Source organism: Pangasianodon hypophthalmus, chromosome 8 (assembly GCF_027358585.1).
Source record: "Pangasianodon hypophthalmus isolate fPanHyp1 chromosome 8, fPanHyp1.pri, whole genome shotgun sequence".
NCBI lineage: Eukaryota > Metazoa > Chordata > Actinopteri > Siluriformes > Pangasiidae > Pangasianodon > Pangasianodon hypophthalmus.
The window spans coordinates 27,359,834-27,381,444 of record NC_069717.1 but is presented as its reverse complement, the minus strand read 5'-3'; the positions used below and the strand labels follow the sequence as shown (position 1 = coordinate 27,381,444).

Sequence of the window (21,611 nt, the reverse complement as noted above, 5' to 3'; positions counted from 1 at the left end):
TCCCTGCACTGAGAGAGTTAAGAGAGATATATTAGGACATGTAGCATAAATGTTCTGTAAATCATACAGGTTAAATATAGCACGATGTTTCTATAATTTCTACATTTATTTGTAACTTTTTAAAAAAAAAAAAAATTAAAGCACAAAAATATTTTCTTTATAAATGCATAAAAAATGTGTCTCTTATTGAAGGACAATGAACTAAGGAGCGAAGAATGATAACAGACGCACTGTTTGAAGGACGCTCGGTGAATAAAGTGGTAAAAGGTGAATGAAAAGAATGTGGAGGAAAAGTGGATAAGTCAGTGTCGCCTGAACTGAGTTCAAATCAGCAAGTCTTTTTTCATCGATATCAGTATTTTTAATCATTCAGGCGTATTTTTCCTCAGCTACAGCTTTACTGGGGACTAAACAAGGCATTAGAGCCTGTAACATGGAGTGTGTTTGCACAGTGTGTCCACTAGGGGGCGGTGCGAACTCAACCTAAAGGCCATAGAGCTTTTTTTTTTTTTTTGCACTCCTTATTTATGATCTCTTTTATAATAAAGGAAATGAACTCAGGAGTTTCTGTGCTGTAATATGTATAGAAACAATTCAGTCATGTTCGAGCAAAGAGAATCATGTTCACATCCCAAACACAGTCCACATCTTCGGCTTTTCCAGCACAATCAGGTACTCAGTGTTCGACACGACGTGTTCAGGTGTGTTTGGAGAGCAAAAATGTGACCGTAAACCGCTCTAAGCAAATACCAAGCCACACCCGGCCTCTTTTACTGTTAAACCAGAGACAAGAGAGATAAAGAGAGAGATTTCAATTGTGATCACAAATTCTTACGGCTTCAATCCACACTTTCATTTTAAAACTGTTTTAGTAAGATTTAAGATCTTAAAAAAAAAATCTCCAAATCACTTGAGAACATTACGGTAATTTAACATAAATCATTATCCTGATTTCTCTCAAAGCCATACTAGACTATCTGCCATTCTCACTACAGCAAGGCTCTGGTAAATCTTTATATACTCTTATACTTTCTACGCAAATTAAATAATAATTAAAAAAAAAAAAAACAAATCGACTGCAACAAACACTCAAGCTTTTTAAAACCAAACTCTTCCAAAATCTTCTGCATCAGGCAACAGTCCTAAACTGCTCAAATTTTCTCAAGAATATTGAAATATTTGGTTCAAAAATGAAATTTTCCACAATTTTTAATCATTTTAGACCTGAACGTTAACAATTTTTGTTTATAACCACATTGAAAGATTTTATATTTCAAATTTTATCCTTTTTTTCTCCTTTTTTTTTTAATCCCTTTTTTATACTGATATTTGTGCACATAGTCAATCCGTTTACATTTTAATATGTGATATTTAGAAAAGGTCAAAATTCACATGAAATTTTAAGTAATGAGCTTAACCTGCTAATAATAAGGACAATATTGTAAAGATTAGTTATGATAGACTGAGTGGATTATGATAAACCTGGTACGTTAAAACAAAAGCTTACCATTTAGTTTACAGTATTTGGTTGCATATTAGGAGTGGATGATACGTGAAAAATATCATATCACGATACTAAGATATCATATCACGATACCTGAAGACACTTTCATGACGTGTGATACTGGGAAAATGATACAACTGGGAGCAAAATCATTTTAAACTCCAACTAAACGCTGGGAGCATTGATGATGATATTGATGATGATTATAATATTGATATCGTGATACACTGTCACTTTTCAGTAATTATTTCAAATAATTTTTTAAATGAACAAATTTTTCACAACTTTGCTGGCGGTTTGTTAGCAAACCTTAATATCGTGATACATAATGCGTTTGAGTGTCGTGATATGATCTTTTTGTCATATCGTCCACATCCAGTTACATGCTGCAGGTATTGATGATGCACTTAGAAAAGGATATTGTGATGTCATTTATCAGTTTCAGTATATTATGATACATATCGCTCACCTCTATTGCTAACTGTGACTAATAAGCAGCCGTATTTTGATTGAATTATTATACAGTATAAAAGAAAAGGCTGTAATAATTACAGTTTTTTTTAGCTATTATTGTATAGCTATAACTCAGAGTAAGTGATGTGTCAATGTTTGTTGGTGAACAGATTGAAGATGCTCTCTCTCTCTCTCTCTCTCTCTCTCTCTCTCTCAGGTCCGTGTCTCACCTTTCCTGTTCATGCCCATCTGTAGACACTTGAGCAGGCGGCAGTACTGGCAGCGGTTGCGCTGCTTGCGTGACATCTCGCAGTTCTTGTCACGGCTGCAGCGGTACACGCGCTTGTTGCAGATGCTGCGCTTGAAGAAGCCCTTGCAGCCCTCGCAGGAAATAATGCCATAGTGCAGTCCGGTGGCGCGGTCTCCGCAGATGAGACAGGAGCGCTGCTCAGCCTGGTCATCTACTGCGCACACACACACACACACACACACACACACACACACACACACACACACACACACACAGAGAGAGAGAGGGGGGAAGAAATAGGGTTAGCTTTCTACCTGCAGCCAAGCACAGCTAATGAAGCCACAGCGGGTCACTCACACACGCACACACACGTGCACACATACACACACACACACACGCTGCATGACATGCTGTAGCAGGAGCCACTTCTCTCTGGATGACTCGCCGCAGTGTCAGCTTTCACTCCTGTCCAGGTTTCACCCAACACCCAGAGTGACATATAAGGTTACGTTTACTCCCTCTACCTGCGCCAGCTACACACAATCAAATTACTAAACACACTACACTGAAGAAATGAGGATCATACACACAAAAATAGAGGGAAAATATGGGTGAAATGAGAGTATGAGTATTTTATTAAATATTTTTATTTAAAATAGACAAATATGGAGGCTTTTGGTCAAATAAAATATTAGAAAAATATAGGAGAAAAAAAAAAACTAGAAAAATATTCCAAGGATTTAAAACTTTTAAAATTGTAATCCTCAAAAATAAACAAAAAAAAAAAAACGATACTCAAAAACAAGAAGCCACACACAGCGCACACGTCTTTCAGCGAGGCCTTGAGCAGATGGGCGAGTGGTGTGGTATTGCTGCGTGGTGTGTTGCTGAGGGGGAATGTGCCGGCTCACGGCCGCTGTGTCACGGCTGACTGGGCAGGAAGAGGGTTCAAACTCAGAGCGGCGGAAACGCGAGCCCTGCCTCGCTCTCTTCATCCTTCAATGAGATCTCTTACCGAGTGCTTTCAGCGGCCTGCTGGAGCCTCGACCCCCCGCGGAGACTCGGGACAGCTTCGATGCACGCGTCACTCTGAGTAAGTCTTTATTTCAAAGAAATGATTGAGACGTATTATTAGGGAAAAACTGAGAGATGCCAAGGAATCGCTGTGACGCTCCAGAAATTTCAGATTTGCTTGTGACTGAAGAAAAATTCAGACATTAAACATGAAGAATGAGAAACACACAGAAAGAGAGAGAGAGAGAGAGAGAGAGAGAGAGAGAGAGAAGGAAAAAGCTGCAGTTGCTGGAGAATGCAGTGGGGTCAACTGCCGGGGCTGGGGGGCTATTAACGAAGAGTTCAAGTCATAAAAGCAGGGTCATGGCCCAGAGCCTTTTCTCCTTCCGTATGAGAGGGAGTTCCTCGAGCCTGTCGTTACAGCGGAGTCAAGAACAGGCCATTCAAACCATCTGACATGCCATTTACTCTTGTAAGAGACAGTACGATTACAGTGGCTCTGAAAAGCCCTGCTGCGTGGCTTTCTCTTTTGTAAGCGCAGCGGCCTTCTCGAGGTCAGCAGTGCAGGAGAGATAGCGGGGCTGAGTGCTGGAGAGAGTCTCGGGATTTTTCCCTCTCTGCAGACATTGTTTAGTCTGATAGCAAACAAGGCTGTGAGGAATTTAGCTACCTGTGAGACCACTAAGAATTAATCTCTGTTTCTCCCTCTCGCTGTTAAATGAAGAGTTCGAAAAAGCCTTTCCAGTGTATTAGCATGTGAATGTGTGGGGCTTTGAGATGCCTGAGGCGTGCTGAGCGAGAGCTTTAGCGTACTGTACCGGCCCTGCAGGAGCCGCCGGGATCCAGCCACACAAACAATGATGGATTAGGCTTATGCTGCTCAGTAGGCTTTCCTTCTTTCATTTACAACACATCAACTCCACCATGGAAAAAGAAACAGTGACGAATAAAGCGCAGTGCTGCATGGGGCTTCACATATGCAACACTTATATTATAAATAAATCCATGTGGCAGCTTTATTGCTCTATTACAAATTAAAGCTGAAATTACAAATTTGTTCCAGCAAAAAATAGACACTCACATTAAAAAAAGACTGCAAGAGGAAAAATATAGACTTTAAAATGTGATCTGTACAAGTATCTAGGATACTCTTTTATTAAAAAAAAAAAAAATTAATCCACAACAAAATAATCATGACATGCCCAAAACATTTGACATTTTCCTCCAGAGGTCACTGATACACCTCCTGATTACACACAAGCCATAAAGATCAGAGCTGGTGAGATCAGAACGGAAATGCTAGCTAGGCTAGTCGTCATCGCTAGTGCTAGAGAGCAGAGAAATCTAAAAAAAGAAAAAAAGAGATCTAACACACACACACACAGATATGCAGAATATACACACAGTTTCCTAAATTACACGCTGCTGTAGATAAGATACATGAAAATAAAGAGACGTAATGAAATTGAGAAAAGTTTAGAGATATTTTTAAGCAGCATTTTGGTCAAGTGATGAGTCCTAAAATTTGAGAAATGTGTGTATTCAGAAATCAACAAATTAACAAATAAATATTTCACTTATAGCAGGATATATAAAACTTATACTCAACTGTTCCACAGTGTACGTGTATGTCTTTAATAAACCCTATTTAAATACACATTTAGGTCTTCAGTGGGGGTTTGATTACCACTCTACAGGTTTGCATAAGTATTCACTCCCCTTGAATATTTTTGTAGTGTTGAAATGAAACTGGAGTGTGTCATGAATCTACACAAAATACCCGTCATACTGAAATGGGAAGAAGATTCAATACAGCATGCACAATTATTTATGCAAAAGTTGTGATTGCAGAAGTATTCGCCCCCATTGCTTTAAAAATAGCACCGTATATGTTAGTGTTTAGTCTGTAGCACTATCAGTAATTCTAAAACTTTGTAGTGAATTCACGCACAACGAGATTAAACGTCCAAACGTGTAATATACATGTTATAAAGATGGCGCCATGCTAGTCGCAGCTGATTACAGCAGTTTGTGAATCTCCCTCTGGGATGAATAAAGTGATCTATCCATCCATCTATCTATCTATCTATCTATCTATAAATGCCGTGTGCCTGTTTGAAAACCCCGTGTTAGTTTCTTTGTCATTAAAAGGAGTCCAAATGCTTTACTGTAACATTGACTTCCCTCCTCTGCAGACCATTTGCCTGGTTCTTACAGCGCGAGTAGTGTTATGCAGGATGCATTCGTGATCGTAAATTATGGGCCAGCCTACGTGAAATGGCCGACTTCCTAGAGCGAGAGCGCGCTGCTCCCGACGCCAGCTTCCTTTATTCACACGTCGGCCCTCTTTGATTGGCCAAATTTGTCGCCCCTCTCTTTCAAGTGCATGGCCACCATATAAACCTGGAGTTCCCTCACACCTTCACCCACTTGATCCCACAGCGTCACCTCACGAGACCCGCCTCCGTCTCAGGCTGCCCTGTCACTCACACACTCACACAAATGCAAAAAGTTTCCAGTGTGTCACAATGTAGTTTTTTTTTCTTGGAAAACGTGAGAGGAGCTGGGTTTATACTTGATTTTGAAGTTTAGTCCTTGCTGAAAAATTAGCACTAGATTTTTTTTAGCAAGCCAGAACAAAAGTCACCACACATACACACACACACACACACACACACACACACACAAACAGCAGGTTTTGCACCAGAAAAGGAGGGGGAATGCAAAAGGCATTCAGCATTCAGCCTCATCTTGAACCCTTTGCCTTGGGCTGTATATCCCTCCCTCCACACACACACACACACACACACACACACACACACACACACACACACACACACACACACACACACACACGCACACACACACAGAGAGAGAGAGAGAGAGAGAGAGAGAGAGAGAGAGAGAGATTGCTCAGACCCCCTAATGGCTCTATTAAATTGTGCATTGTTAGCCGGAGGTCAGGCCTGGTTTCATTCCAAACTTCAGCAGGAATGGGAGTTGCCAGATCAGCGCTTTTTACACAGCGCTGCTGGACGACAGCTGTTCGTGTTTCCGATAAACACACAAACAGACACACACACACACACACACACACACACACACACACACTGTACTGTATACACTGCACACACCAGCTAGGTGGACTGCATCATCAGTATCTTCCACATACATTATCCTAACCTTCATTAAGCACTGATTTAATTTCTGAATCTTCTCTGATCTAAACTTTTAACACATTTTCGATCAATAAAATGACATCGATTTGTGCATTTCTGATTACAGGAAGAATTAAGGCTGCACAAATTTAGGCTTCAGCTGAAAGACAATCAAGTGTGAACGTAGTGAGTTCAGCTCTACATAGTTATCTGACTAAACACTATATTACATGTTGCTTTATTAAATCAGCTCTTTATAGATATGTAATATATTTATTATTATATTTACACTTTTATCATGAAGTTGCAGTAGATTCATGTCACTAAAGAGCCGTTTTATTTTAATTCACATTGATAATATAGGCTTAAAGGCATATTATTTCGGTTTATTTATGATCATAAGTTGGAATAAAACTATTTTGAGATTTAATTTGAGATGTTTAACTGTCATTAATATCAAAACGGTCATCATTTTGAACACTTTTTCAGAAAAAAAGTTACCTCGAAGTGTATCTTTAAATCTTTACTAATTTACTACTAACATAATTCTGTACTTTAAATGATTCAAAGGTACGCTCTATCGACGTTTGTAGGTGAACGAGAAGTATTAAAGGTAAAAGGTTTACCTTTAATAGTGGAGGTTTTACAAAAGGTTTACAAAAGGTTTACTACTCTAGCGACAAGGAAAGTACCGCTTCGTATTTTATTCAAAGAGAGTAAAAACTGATTCCATTTTTTTCCCATTATGCACAGGATTCAAAGTTTATCAGAAAAACAAATCATACTAATACTAATATAGCTACAAGGAGGAGGAAGATACCATTGTTACTACTGACGGGGGTGGGGGGAGAGGTTTATGCTAATGTTCATTCGTTTCGGAGGATGGGAAGACTGGATGTAGGAGCGGGACTAGAAAATGGAGGCTGGGTTCAGAGGGATAGAAAGATAGTGAGAGAAATAGAAAGAGGGGACAGAGTTTTTTCCTTTCATTGGAATTAAACTAGTTTAGAGTTGAGGATGGTGCATTCCAGCGCTGCTGTACTTTTCCACTCGTTCTCCACGCCTCCGCTCTCAGGAAAAAAAAAGGGTAATAAACAGGACAATGGGGTCGTACGCTTATCTTGTGTACCTTTAATATGATATCTTTCACCTGGAAATGTGAATACACCTTTAAGAAAATGATTAAAGGTACACGCTTGGAACATATTAATCACTTTTAAAGCTTTAAATGTACACTTAAAGGTACCATCCCATCTTTTTTTTTTCTTTTCAGACTGACCCAAAGCCAAAGCATGAATGAATCAGAGGATTGCATAAGAAAGCCCTCCACTTCCTCCCCCTCCGAGCACCGAAGCCGTCTCAGCTTCTCTCATTAGCATTTGTTAATGAAGTCAGCTGCTTTTGGTTCTTCAGCTACCACCATGCTTGCATACAGTGCCGTGAAAAAGTTTTTGCCCCCCAGATTCCCTCCTTTGCCGCGTGCATGTCACAGTTAACGCTTTCATATCTTTGGAATATACAATATGTTTTAAGGAATAGTTTAATTTGAACAGGATGTTAAGCTTTTGTTCCATTGTGTATGTGTGTGTATTTATTAACTACATGGATGTTACATATCCTAAACAGGATTAACAATAAATCTTCAAACACAATCGGAGCTATAGAAACTTCTTGCTCGAAAACAGGGCCAGAAGTTTCCTACAACAAAATCATAAAAATAAATAAATAAATAAACAAGGAATCAGTAATATTTAATTCAGATAAATTTTTCACGCCTCCTGTTCAGGGTTTTTTCTCAGGTTCGAGTCGAGGCTTGGACTAATCCACTCTTGTCAGCTTTTCAGGTCAGTTGTCTTGCTGTGTAACCTTCTTTGCGTCATCTTAGAGACATTAGTGTGCTAACAGAAATGGGGAGGCAAATACTTTTTCACAGCACTGTAAGTAGGTCTAGATCGTTTAAAACATTCGGCTTTATCAGGCAGCCTGGTTGTTTGAAAAGCCTGCGTTTATTTACCGAAAAGTGGGTTCGGGTTTTCTAATAGTGAAAACTTAACATTAACATAGCGCTTTAGCTTAACATAGCAATTTAGCTTAACAAGCTAGCATGAAAAGCATCAAGGCCAAGAGGGAAACCAGGACGAGTCGCTCTGCTAAGAAGTCGCCGTTCCACGAGTGTGTTCAGTTCCGAGTGTGTGTTATTTCTGCCCATTTGGACTTTCTGTAGCCATTATAGTCACAATCAATACGTGAGATATGCGCAAACATCACAAGATCGCCCTCAACTCTATTGATCAGCCATCAGCGAGATAACCTCGGCTTTAATCCTCCAGACCGTCCTGCTAAACCTCTCCTTCTTATCTCCAACACGAGCTATGCCATGCCACACGCTTTGATCTGAGGCCTTGGAATTTCAGATTTTTTTTTTTTTTTAAAAAACTAAAGTCTGCAGGATAAAGAAAGAAAGAAACAAAGAAAGAAAGAAAGAGGAAAAAAAAGGGGAGATTTTTATGAAGGCCAAAGTCCGGATGTTTTCCACGAACAAGCACAATTCCAAGGTTTTGGAAGTTTGGTGTGAAATGTGATGTGTGTGTGTGAATTTAATACACAATTACAGTGCTTTGGGCTGTAATAAGGGGAAAAATGAAATCCCTGGAAAGATCTTCACGTTAAAGTGGTCTGGGGAGCTCAGCCATTTTACTACTATTAACAAAATCGTTATTATTTATTAGTTACCATAGCTGTAAAACTAACTGTTAACTTGAATCTGATGCTTTTACATGTATCTTGTACTCATTTATCGCAGTCTAAAGCTCAACAACAAAAAAACATAAAAATAGATATATATAAATACTGTTTGAACTAGAAAAATAAATGCTAATACAAAACTAATAGGGCAATATATGACAATACAGTACTGATATTGTGATAAATTATGTCACAGTATACTTCTCTGAGATACCGTGGATACTGTGATAAAGTTTTTTTTAAAAAATAATTTTAAAAAATAAAATAACAATAATGAATTACAAACTGGAAAGCAGCTGATATGGTATTAAAACTTCAGACTTAATCTTCAGAATTGTATTGTTATAGTTTTTTCTCCTCTGTTTCAGTGTTTTTTGTGGTGTTTTTTTTTTGTAGCCATTAAATAAAGTGTCATTGAACAAGTTTTTTTTTTTTTAAAAAATGCAACTGTATTGCTGGTAGATTGTGAACAAACCTATTTATCGTGATATATAAGGTAATGTAGAAATGCCTTTGAGTATCGTGGTACGATATTTTCGCCATATCACCATTACTATCTAATTTATTATTCTTATTGTATCAATGCCAATCTCAGCATCATTTCAGAATAAGTAGTTTGTTTCTTGTCATTACAAGATTCAGGAAGAGAAAAATCCCCAAGGGAATAGTATCATTTCCCTAATATGCCTAATATGTGAACATATTCATATTCATATATTAATACATATGTGTTGAGAGGAGACACCGTACCCTGGTGTAGAAGCATCGTTATAAACTGAAGGACGAGTGGAAACCTTTCGTTCCCAATCGAGTGTGCGAGGTTACACATTAGAAACGGCTTCAAAGGCAACCCGAGCTACAGAGACAGGAAAAAAGAGACTCGTGTTCACGTGTTCAAAGCACCGAGACTCAATCGATCGATCCTGATGATGTCAAAATAGCGCCTTTATTGCTCTACAGAGCTATCAGATGTGTGTGTGTGTGTGTGTGTGTGTGTGTGTGAAACGTGTGTGATGTGTGTGCAGCTCCGATTTCATTTCAAAAGACACAAAGGTAAAGGTGTGTGTGTGTGTGTGAGTGAGTGAGTGAGTGTGTGTGTGTGTGTGTGTGTGTGCGTGTGTGTGGGTGCGAGATCCAGTATAAACGTATAAACGGCCATCAGAGTGCATGGGTTTGCTATATCACTTCAACCTTGTTTTACAGACCTCCTCTACAGCTATTGATCCACACACACACACAAGTTTGAGTCCCTTCCCCCATAAGTATGCACACACACACACACACACACACACACACACAGAGAGATCAGCCTACACAGCACCCCCTCACCACCCAGTCCACCCACAGATGCCGCTGAGAGGTGACTTCCTGCCCGGAAGAGTGACTGATGAGAGGGAGAAATGGAAAAACGGACAAGAGGAAGAAGGGAGAGAGGAACAGAGAGAGAGCGAGAGAAAGCAAGAGAGGGGGAACCCTGAGAAATCTTCATCCCCTCCCTCCTGTTGGTAACAATAACACAGGAGTAGGGCAGGGGCAGCACGCTCAATAGGATTAGCAGCGGAGGTGGGGCTTTGTACAGTAGGGGCTTTTGAAACACACACACACACACACACACACACACACACACAATGGCGATTTTGCATAGCACCCTCGGTCATATTCAACTGTGACTGACGCCATTTTAATTCGACTGTCTTTCACACTTAAACCTTTAAACAGAGCTAGTTTTATCCAGAAAGATCTGCAAAAAAAAAAAAAAAAAATGTTAAAGCTACAATCCCCAATTTTGCAACATTCCTTTAAAGATTCCTCAAAGGTGCTAATGACATCCTGATACCGCTAAACCTCAAGGAGTGTGTGACAGCATTACAATTCCACCAAATGGATGAAAGAAAAACAACGGAGGGAGCACACTTCACACCTCGTATCGCGACGTGACGATATCATCACATCAAATCGCTGCAAGGAAGCCGCCAGGAAGCACGCGGGCGGATTAGCATAAAACTAACATTCGCACTTCAGGAAGCTAATATCACGTCAGAGCGAGTGAACGAGTGGGAGGATGTTAATGAGCAAGGAAGCATTCGATTGAAATGTTGAGAGGAAAGGACAGAAAAAATAAAAATGTAAGACAGGAATGTTTAAAGATCTCACGATAAGATCTGCCACAATGTGATGATAAAACATTTCAATATTTAAATTTAAATATTTTTTAATTGACTACCATTTAGCTTCTTGTTGAGATTTCGCTTTCGTTTATTTTTCCCCACACCATATTTGTGGTTTTTTTTTTTTTTTTGTCGTTGTTGTTCTTGAGCTAAACAAATGTTACGACGCTGGTTTTATGATCAGCTGAGGAGGAACTGAAGTCAAAGTGATAAAACCCGGGAGGAATGAGGGGTGAAGTTTGGGCTACAGTAGGAGGAGGGCAGGAGGGGGGGGTCCGCCTGTGTGTGTGTGTGTGTGTGTGTGTGTGTGTGTCGGGGGTTTTTTTTTAACCAGATGAGCGCCAGGTCCTGCTGACCCCCGCTCCTCATTCCTCATTGCATGAACAAAGCTGCACTGAAAACCTTTTCCAGATGGGATGCAGCCTGCATACCACACAGCAAACACACACACACACACACACACACACACACACACACACACACACACACACGCCCCAAACATCATGCGTGCTGCATCATGAAACATCACACAAAAACACTACAACCTTCACATTATTAGCATTATAGCAAATCCACAGTAGATGTTTTCTCAGCACTCGACATGATTACTGCAGAGCCAGCTGTTTACATTTCCTATGTTATGTAATACTTCTGACCATTTCTCTCTCTCTCTCTCTCTCTCTCTCACACACACACACACACACACACACACACACACACACACAGTACCAGGCCCATACTAGCTTCTCATAACTGTAACACCAATTAATTGTATAGAAACAGCAATCTTCCTATTGCGCCTTTACTCATCACTCACACACACACACACACACACACACACACACACCCACACTTCTCAAGATGGACAGAATTCAAGGATTTTTCCACCATTCTGAGATCTTCTAACTTATTCTTTTAAACCTCAGAGCGTTATCTACGACACACGTACAGCAACTAGATTTTTAATGTGTCCAGCACCACATCCAGCATTAACAAAAAAAAAAAAAAAAAAAAAAAAAAGAGCAACAGCCAAGCTCACTCGTTCTTTCCTTCTTCTCATTTTGCTCACCTTCCCATGAATCCATCTCATGTCTCTCCTGCCATTCAGTCATAAGTGTATCCTCGTCGGGTAGGGCTTAGGCCTCATGACGCTCTCTCTCTCTCGCTCTCTCTCTCTCTCTCTCTCCCTCTCTGTCCTTCTTCTTGCCTTTCTCTCTCCTGCTGTCCTCTCCTCTCCTCTCAGCTCCTTCTGGCTCTGATCCTCCTCCTCCCAGTCGAGCCTGCTGGTCACTTTCGGCTTGGTCACATGACCACGGAGTTCAGGCCCCAGGGGTCACGGCATGGCCAGAGGGCCAATGACGTTGTGGGGGGTTATCTGAGTGGAACTGATAGCCCTATTCCACCCACCCACCCCTCCCTGAAGTGGAACAATACAAGCCTCCTCCCTTTTCTTTCTCTCTTGAAGTGCACAGGCAGGCAGAGGTGAATCCCTCACGCGAAATGACCAAGAATCCCTTTCCTGAACCCTCAGCCTCTTCGCTGCCTACATCATCATAAGTATAACGCTGCAACAGACTCATATCTTAGCATTAGCCGCACGCTAAGAGGGCCACATCTTGCTAATGACCCCCCCTCGTCGTCTTCCTCCTCCTCCTCCTCCTCTTCCCCACCGCTAGGCAACCACACATAAGAAGCTTTTCACATTCAAATGCAACAGGAGAGTCAGAGAGGGGAGGAGGAGGAGGAGGAGGAGGAGGAGGAGAGGAGCTGAGCTGGACTTTGTCATGTAGAGGTGGAGAAGAAGGGAGAGGGGGTGTAGTAGGAGTGCAGTATGAATGAAGACAGCAAAGGTTCAAGTTTCTGCTGCAGCTGTTCACCCGTGCCTGAGCTTGGCCCTCCAGCTACGCCTGACACCCAAGCTGAGCGCGTTTAATTACCGCAGAGAGCTCAGGACGTTCGGACAAGCTGTGCCCAAGGTTCCTCCAGCGTAAAAAAAAAAAAAATTTAAAAATTGACAAACAGACGTGATGAACAAAAAGAAGCTCACGCTGAGCAAATGTGCAAAAAAAAGACTTGCCCTAAAAAAGTTATAGTGACATAGAGGTTGGTGATATGGTCTGAACTTTTCACGGTATGATAATCTGGTCTAAAAATATCACGGTATCACAATATCAATCAAACACACAGCCAGGGGTGAAAATTTATTACAAAATCTTTGTATGAAAATCTCTTTGCACATTCTTGAATATATAACAAAAACCAACAGGACAACGAAAAGATCAAATTCCATAATTGGTTTTAATCTTGCGCTACTTTGGTCAAAAAGTCGGTAGTTTCTATGACAACTCGTCGATAAACACTAAACTGTTTAATTTTCTCAGCAGAAACAATATACTGTGTGTTGTTCATAAATCTTGTGTGTGAAGTCATCACATCTCTGTCCTGCTTTTGGTTCGTATCGAAGTTGAGCCCAAAAAGACATTAAAGGCATTAAAAAATAAAAAAAACTCAGTTAACCCCAAAGCTTTGGAAGCAGCTCCACACAAAATGACTCGCTCTGAGTGCACACACAGCAAGCAAAATGAATTTAGCATCGGAGTGTTTCAGTTAGAGAGACAGAAATGGAGGTTGCTGTAGTGTGAGAAAGGGTTATGAACTTTTTGAGGAGTCGCTGCGTGACTAACCGTGACATCGTAACACCCCTAGATACGATTAATATCATAACACACTTGTCTGAGAGTACTGTGAGTATTGTGCGTACTGTAACACTAACCAACTCCACTGTTACTCTCCGTTTATTAAGTAGCAGATTCGACTTTTTTTATGGTTATTTTTCATATTTTATCTTCCTGTTTTGAAATGTTAAATAAAAATATCTGTAGTGATAATTTTTTTTGTTTAAAAGTGCGACTCTTCAGTTCCTCAGGAGAACGGAGTACTGTGATGTCTGACCCCAGCACATTTTGAATTTGCTTGAAACCTCAAATAGTTTGTGCTTAAAGAAAAAGTCTAAAGGCAAAACATCGATATCAGGGATGAAAGAGATAGTTAAAAGACATGACAATATTTTTTGAGGTTTTGAAAATTAAAAAAAAAAAAAAAAAAAAAAAAGTCGATATACAGTGTACTTGGAGTGGAAGAAGTATGAGTTTAATTTTTTTTTTTTTTTATGTACCCAAATCCTCCTTTTACCCCAAAGGAGGTAAAGGCTTTGATGAGCCAAGACATGTTTGGTGTCTGTATTGTGCTTTCTGGAAGAACTGTTGTTAAAATCCTTTCAGAATCAGAAACTGCTTTTTAGATTCCAGCGTCTCCTGACGTGTTCAAAACTCTTATCTTTCATATCTCGTCTCAGGGCTCAGATTCTCTCCTGAATAACTTCGAGCTCTTCCTGAGCTTCACAGAACTATGCAGTGTGAAGTCTGGAGGATTAAAGCAAAAACCTCTACAAGAGTGTGTGTGTGTTAGACACATGGTGATTATACCACTGCACTGGTATTGTAGACACTTCAGAAAGTCACCACTAGGTGGTGTGTGTGCGTGTATATGTGTGTGTGCGTGTGTGTGTGCGTGTGTGTGTGTGTGTGTGTGTGTGTGTGTGTGCGCGTGCGTGTGTGTGTGCTTGTTGTTATTGTACAGGAAAGTGTCAGTGGCTAGTGTTTCTGTTTTTAGCTCTCTTGGAACATAATCGACAAAAGGGTAGTAGTTACAATTATCAGCCTGAAGTTGATTATTTTCCAACAAAAGCAAGTGTTTTATTCTTCTTATATACTACAACAATTTGCCACTGAAGAACACCACATCGTACTTTTCATCTCTTTATAGCTGCTTAAATGTGGTGGCACGTCAATGGAACAAGTTAGCTCCCACTTTTAAAGTAACACCTGCATACGAAAGCTTGAGGTAAGAAATTTCTTGAGCTCTTGAGATGATAAAGCCATTAAGCAGTCAACTCCACCAGGCTGGACAAATCACTACCCAATGAAGGCTGAGGTTTTTTTTTTGTAGCTGCCTAGGCTGCTGATAGAGGTCTCACTGATGTTTTTCTTTCCTCGTCCAACTACAGAAACAAACAATCGTACTCCCTGTTGAACTCTCTCAAAAGTGTGTGCTTCCGAATCCCGCATCCTGCCTGTTGGGAATTACTTTAAGTTTTACTAGACGCATTAATTAGTGCGCACGGATGAAAGACAATCATTTCAGAATCAGGAACACAAAAACACTGTTATATAACTTTATTCTACAAACGCATAATCACACTGCATCTAAACACACGTCAAGTCAAATAACACCGTTCACAGCCCTTTTTTTAAGGGACGACACAAAGGGAAAGACCATATTTTATATCAGAAATACTATCAGGACAGGATGTTAGGCAAACCCGTCCCTTCCTGGTTTACTGTACACTCATGTGTTTCCGTTAGTTTCTTAATTATCTATGTAAATTACATTAGCTACCATTTATAGCCTTTTAGCCTTCAGGAAATAAAACGTGAACAGTAGCAGTTAGTTACCTTTTTTATTGATCTACGCCACTGATGTATTTTATTGTAACGTGAATGTGTTATTTAGAGAGATATGTATAAATAAAATAAACGAAGCCTTGCCACGAGTCCAAGAAAGCATAACCGGATGTACTTTCTGAGTGGGAGGGACGGCATTTCCCTGTTCCCTGTCAATCACAGAAACACTAGGCAGTCGTGGGTTTCTGTGAGCTCATGTATGTGGAAGAGGGTAGATAGCTCTTTCCTCAGAGTGTGTTACGCTGCACTGTGATGCAGCACGAGCAGCAGTTTGAAAAGCTGTGGTTGGTTGGCGTCATGTGACTCGGAGGAAGCACGTATCCCGGGTTGCGAAGAGCTGGCTGGCGGGTGAGAATTGGCCAGTGACCAAAACCAGAAAATAGAGTTTAAAAAAAAAAAAAAGCACGCTTCCCATGTGACATTTTTGGTAACCAAGAAAAGCTTTCAGAGTCTTAACAATGGAAGAAGTGTGGAATCTGCACATCTTAAAAAACAAACTTAATGTCCATTTTTTTTTAAAATAAGCACTGAATTTCTTGGAAGTTTGAATGTTTGAAACAAGGGCTGACTGAGACGGTTGTCTGAATCTGACCTGCTCTTCAGATATAAACATTCAGACAAAAGGAGGTGACCTGCATTTATTTAGCTGCTCTAACATTAATTTGCTGGCGCTAAAGCTGTGGGTGGCATTGTGTGGAGATCCGAAATCCTGCACAATCCCAACAGATCAATGAGCTTCTGTGGGGAAATCAGGAGCTGACTGGAACTACGGTGATTTAAACAATCAAAGCATTGCATTTCTTCAACATGACCTTGCCTAAGCTCCCTGATGAAGTGAAATTCCTGTCGCTGGGGTTAAAATGTGTCCTCAGTGCTGTATAATTCCTCTCTGTCCTGTGTGAAAAGACTTTCAAGCTAATTAGTGTGTTTGGAGTAATTAATCTTATTAGAATATTAACCCTGAGAGACCAGGGGGAGCACGCAACGGACTAATGAAGGTTACAAGACGAGTGTGTGTGTGTACAGATAAACAATGATGTAAAACAAGGCGACCTTGGTGTGTAGACTGTAAAACACAATCAAACTAGCTGAAGGAGGAATTAGGCAGTGTGAAGGGGACGTATGTCACCCTTGACCTTGTATATCCGCCCCCGCGGCCCCCCTGCTCACTGCGGCAAGGATGAATGGCGTAATCAGGCGCTTTGACCTCAGGGTCAAAGATGACAGAAGTACGCAGCGTTTCCTGTCAGTGTGTGTGTGTGTGTGTGTGTGTGTGTGTGTGTGTGTGTGCGCGCAGGGTTAGCGCAGGGTTATCTGCGCATGTCGCTGAGCTCATCAGCATCATGTTTTGTGTAGAGATGATCAAACGCACACTGATGTGATGTGCACAATTACAAAATACACCTTTCACACACACACACACACACACACACACACACACACACACACACACACACTTAACAACGTGATTAGATATGACACAGAAAGAGAGACAGCCAGACAGATTATATATATACACACACACACACACACACACACACACACACACACACAGCATATATACAGTGTGAGAGAAATAGAGAGAGCAAGAACACAGAAATAGAGCAAGAGAGAAACAGAAAGAAAGAGAGGGAGAGAAACACACACACACACACACACACACACACACACAAGGAAGAGCAGGAGAGACAGAGGATGAAAGAAAGGGACAGTGAAGGCTGATTTATACTTCTGCGTTAACGTGTATTAGTATCGTGAGGCAGAGGGGGATCATGGGTACACGTGGCACGCAGTCCTCCCACGAGCTGACTACACATTGTGTGTACCTTCAGTGTCTGATTGCGTACACGGAAACGTTTTGATGAGATGTTGTGACATTTCTTTGGTGGGTTTAAACAAATTCAGTGATGTTGTTTAAATCAGAGTAATACTGTTCAGAGTACGCTTAAAGTGTAAACAACTAAATTTCCCCTCATCACACTCAGTACTTTCTTCCTTCTCTAGACGAGCTCATGCTCTGAAACTGCTTTCTGAAAGTGTGGGCCGTTAGTAACCTCAAAACAGCGACAGAAACAGATGAAAACGCTGTGTATAAATCTCAGTCGGGGTTGGGGTTGGGGTTAGCTCCTCAGACGGGTGTCTTTAATAAACACTTCTCCTGTGTGATAAAATCTCACACTGAACCCTGAGTATAAATGAACAGAAGAGTGTTTTCTCCCTGAGCTTCGTGCTTGCGTCACACGCCGTGATTATGATCACATTATTGCATAATGAATTTATTTACAGAAAACTACAATCATGATATTGAGTGCAAGGCTCTATAGCGGCTGTAGTTCATTATACTGTCCAGATTCATCTGCAGGATCGCACACTTTACTTTCTCCTTCTTCGAACAGACTCTCAATAAACACAGTGTAGGTGATGTAAACCACAGCGACGTAATAAAAATAAACACTAAAGCATCGTTATTCCGTTATTGACAGATTTGTGGATGTAAACGCTACTTACATTGAAGTGCTTTGATACCAGCTCTTTTGATAAAGAGTTACTGCACAAATACTTTCAGTGAGAATTCACTCGGTTTATAATTAATCGCACAAGGTTTCTTTTTCCAGCACTTTAAAAAGAAAAAAAAAAAATGCCTGTGTTATCTACTAGGTCAGAGGTCTTCAGTCTTATCCCCGCAGGGCCGGTGTGGCTGCAGGCTTTCATTCCAACCTGGCAGGAGTCAGGCCGGATTCTACTTGTTTATTCAGTTCATCTTGGTCTCCAATCCACTATCAAGTGTGCATCCTGTTTGGCTGGAATGAAAGTTGTTCATAAGACTGAAGACCCCCGCTCTAGGCTACTTATCAATCCGACAGCGAAACAAGGAACTTGCATTGTTTTTTGGCTTCTCTTTTCTGTTTAATTCAGTAAATTCCAGTGCGGTTTTTGAGACAGCACCTCCTAGAGGACGCGCTCACGGTACGTGCAAGTATAAATACTTCACCCTGTGTGAGTGTCCGCACGCGACGTGCTGAAGTGCACGCAGAGCCGTGCTCAGAGATGTGTAAATCAGCCCTAAGAGAGACAGAAAGAGAAAGAGAGAGACAGGCATGCATACACACACAGAAAGAGACAGAGAAAGTATGAGAGGTACATAGAAAGAGAGAGAGAGACACACACACACAGAAAGAGAGAGGCAGAGAGAGACACACACACACAGAAAGACATAGAAAGAGAGACAGAGACACAGAGAGAGAGACAGACACACACACAGAGACACAGAGAGAGACAGAGAGAGAGACACACACAGAAAGAGACAGAAGAGAGACACACAGAAAGAGAGAGACACACAGAAAGACAGAGATAGTGAGTGAGAGAAAGAGAGCAACACACAGAAAGAGAGAGACAGAAAGAGAGACACACAGAAAGAGAGAGACAGAAAGAGAAAGACACACAGAGAGAGAGAGAGAGAGAGAGAATGGGACAGCAGTGATTACTGCAGTGCCACAAGGACACACCATCGCACTGCACTGCTACACAGTGACCAGCAGAGGACAGCAGAAACACAACATTTAAGAGAAATCCGTCACTAAACGCGGAGGTTAGGACAAAATAAAGAAGACATCTGGTTCCACAGATGTTCCTTCATTACCACAAGTAACAAATGGCCAAACAGTGTTCAGAGAGTAAAAATAAAACGGACACAAGCTGAAAAGTTCCTCTATGTGGTTGAAATATTCTCTCTAACGCTCACTCTGAACAGCTCTTTATTCTCTCTGTCATGATATTCAGTTAGCAAATGAAATGTCAGATGACAGATTTATTACTGTGTAATACTGCTTTCATGTCCATAATTCCATTTACATTGATTTGTTTTTGGTTTTTTTTGCAAGTTTTATCCTTACAAGTCAATGGAGTCAATAAAAAAATGCAAGAGCTGCAAGTTTCCACTGAACGACCAGAAACTAGTGTGCGACGGTTAAAGGAAGAACAGAGAGTGTCACACACCTACACACACACACACACACACACACACACACACACACACACACACACTCAGAGAGAGGAGTCAGAACTGAACATGAAAGCTGAAAAGTGCTAAAAGCAGTCTATATAAATAATATACTCAACATGTGACAAAGAGAATAATGCAAAAATAATAGAGTGGAATTAAGTACAGCTTTCTGTTCAGTCATGTGAATGCCTGTCATCATTTCCCCGTCAGCTGTGTGTGTGTGTGTGTGTGTGTGCGTGTTCATCATCATGAGAAGAACAGGGAAGTACAAAAACACCACCAACATAACCAACCAAAAAAACATGACTCAACTGAGACGCAAAACAAGCCGCATGTGAATCAGCCGAAACTCATCCGCCGACCTTTGGAATCATCATCATCATCAAAAAAATGCCCTGAGTCACTGTTAGATGTTAAGATAAGCACAATCGCGGCCTGAACTCTGGACCACGGCGTCTAATTTTTACCATCTCAATCCTAATGATTTAAACTGAGCAGCTCCGTAGGGCTGATCTCTAACTCGCGCTCTATTTTCATTTCAGCGAGCAGAGAAAGCACCCCGGGGTCCATCGCTATAAATCTGTCACTGTGGAGAGCCTTTAACTTCCACACACACACACACACACACACACACACACACCTACTCAGAAATTCTCTCACAGAGCCTCAACGCAGTGACTTAGCATCTGAATTCACAGAAATATGCCACTGCATGTTCTGGGATTAGTCAGGAGTGTGTGGTCTTCCTTTCCTCCTAAATGCTTCTGCACTGTGTGGCTTTTCTGCAAAACTAAAAACATGATATATATTCTCTTTATAACGCAGTATTAATGATTGAAGGACTCTGATTTAAGACTTAACCCTTATAACCCCTTACACCTGACACCATTTCTGCTCAAGGTCTAGTCACCAGCAAAGACATACAGTCTCTTGTGTCTAGTTTTGCACTGGAGCTACGAGGCTAACGTACTTGACAAGTGAAAGAAGCTTATAGCCACCATTGTAGCTACAAATCATTCCTTTATTAACCACCCAAAGCGCCAACGTGCTGCCCAGTTTCATGTTTTGGTTGTCAGGGAACCTACAGGCTAATGTAATTTCACTACAGAAATGCATTAATACTCGAATGAATGGTTAGGAGAAGATTCTGTGTAGCCATCGTCCTCATCACGTCTTTCCTGGTGTGTCTGTATTCTCAACCAGCATGCTATTAAGACTAATTTGCATCATAAAGGAAAGGCTTTACAGCGAACTTGTTTTACATATGAAGAAAAATCAAGTTTTATTAAGTAAATAAAATGATGTAAAGGGAAATCTGTTTACTGTTGGCTGTGAGCGCCGCCATATTGCGTGGATTTATCACAGAACTCTGGCTTGGTGGATTGTGTCCAAGCTGAACGACCGTCCCACTGCACTTTTCCCTATCAGAAGTCGGGTGTTTCAGAGTACAATGGACTGCAGCAATAGGTGTTTTGCACTGTTGCCATATTGCTGTGCAAAATAATAATAATAATAATAATAACAACAACAACAACATTTGCTCGTTCTAATGTGTTACCGTTTCTATAGTAACAGCTCCTTCACAGAGACTCGTACTGCAGACGCTCCACATAATCTACGCCTAATTTAAAAAAGTAATTATTTAACAAAGATCATTCGGCTCTTGATAAAGGGTGAAGTTTTCTGTTTATGGAAGGAGTCTCCAGTGTCAGCGCTTTGGGAACGTCTTCAGGACAGAGGAGTATAAAAGAGAGGGGAAAAAAAAGAAGCTGGTGAAAGAATGACTGTTTAAA

The 21,611-nt window shown here is 40.8% G+C and overlaps 1 protein-coding gene across 3 annotated transcripts in view; it reads right to left on the bottom strand.

Annotated features, from left to right (window-relative positions):
- Positions 1-21,611, bottom strand: part of nr6a1a (nuclear receptor subfamily 6, group A, member 1a) — an 81,714-nt gene that overhangs the window by 9,491 nt on the left and 50,612 nt on the right. Inside the window, exons 1-2 of one of the 3 annotated variants that reach the window (XM_034306585.2) lie at positions 12,362-12,660; positions 2,188-2,418 (exon numbers count right to left, since the gene is read on the bottom strand). In XM_034306585.2, coding sequence (XP_034162476.1) covers positions 2,188-2,418; positions 12,362-12,404 — 274 coding nt within the window. In that variant the 5' untranslated portion in view covers positions 12,405-12,660. Of the gene's footprint in view, positions 1-2,187; positions 2,422-12,361; positions 12,661-21,611 lie in introns of those variants that run through there. The other 2 variants (XM_034306584.2, XM_034306583.2) reach the window with 2 other exon arrangements.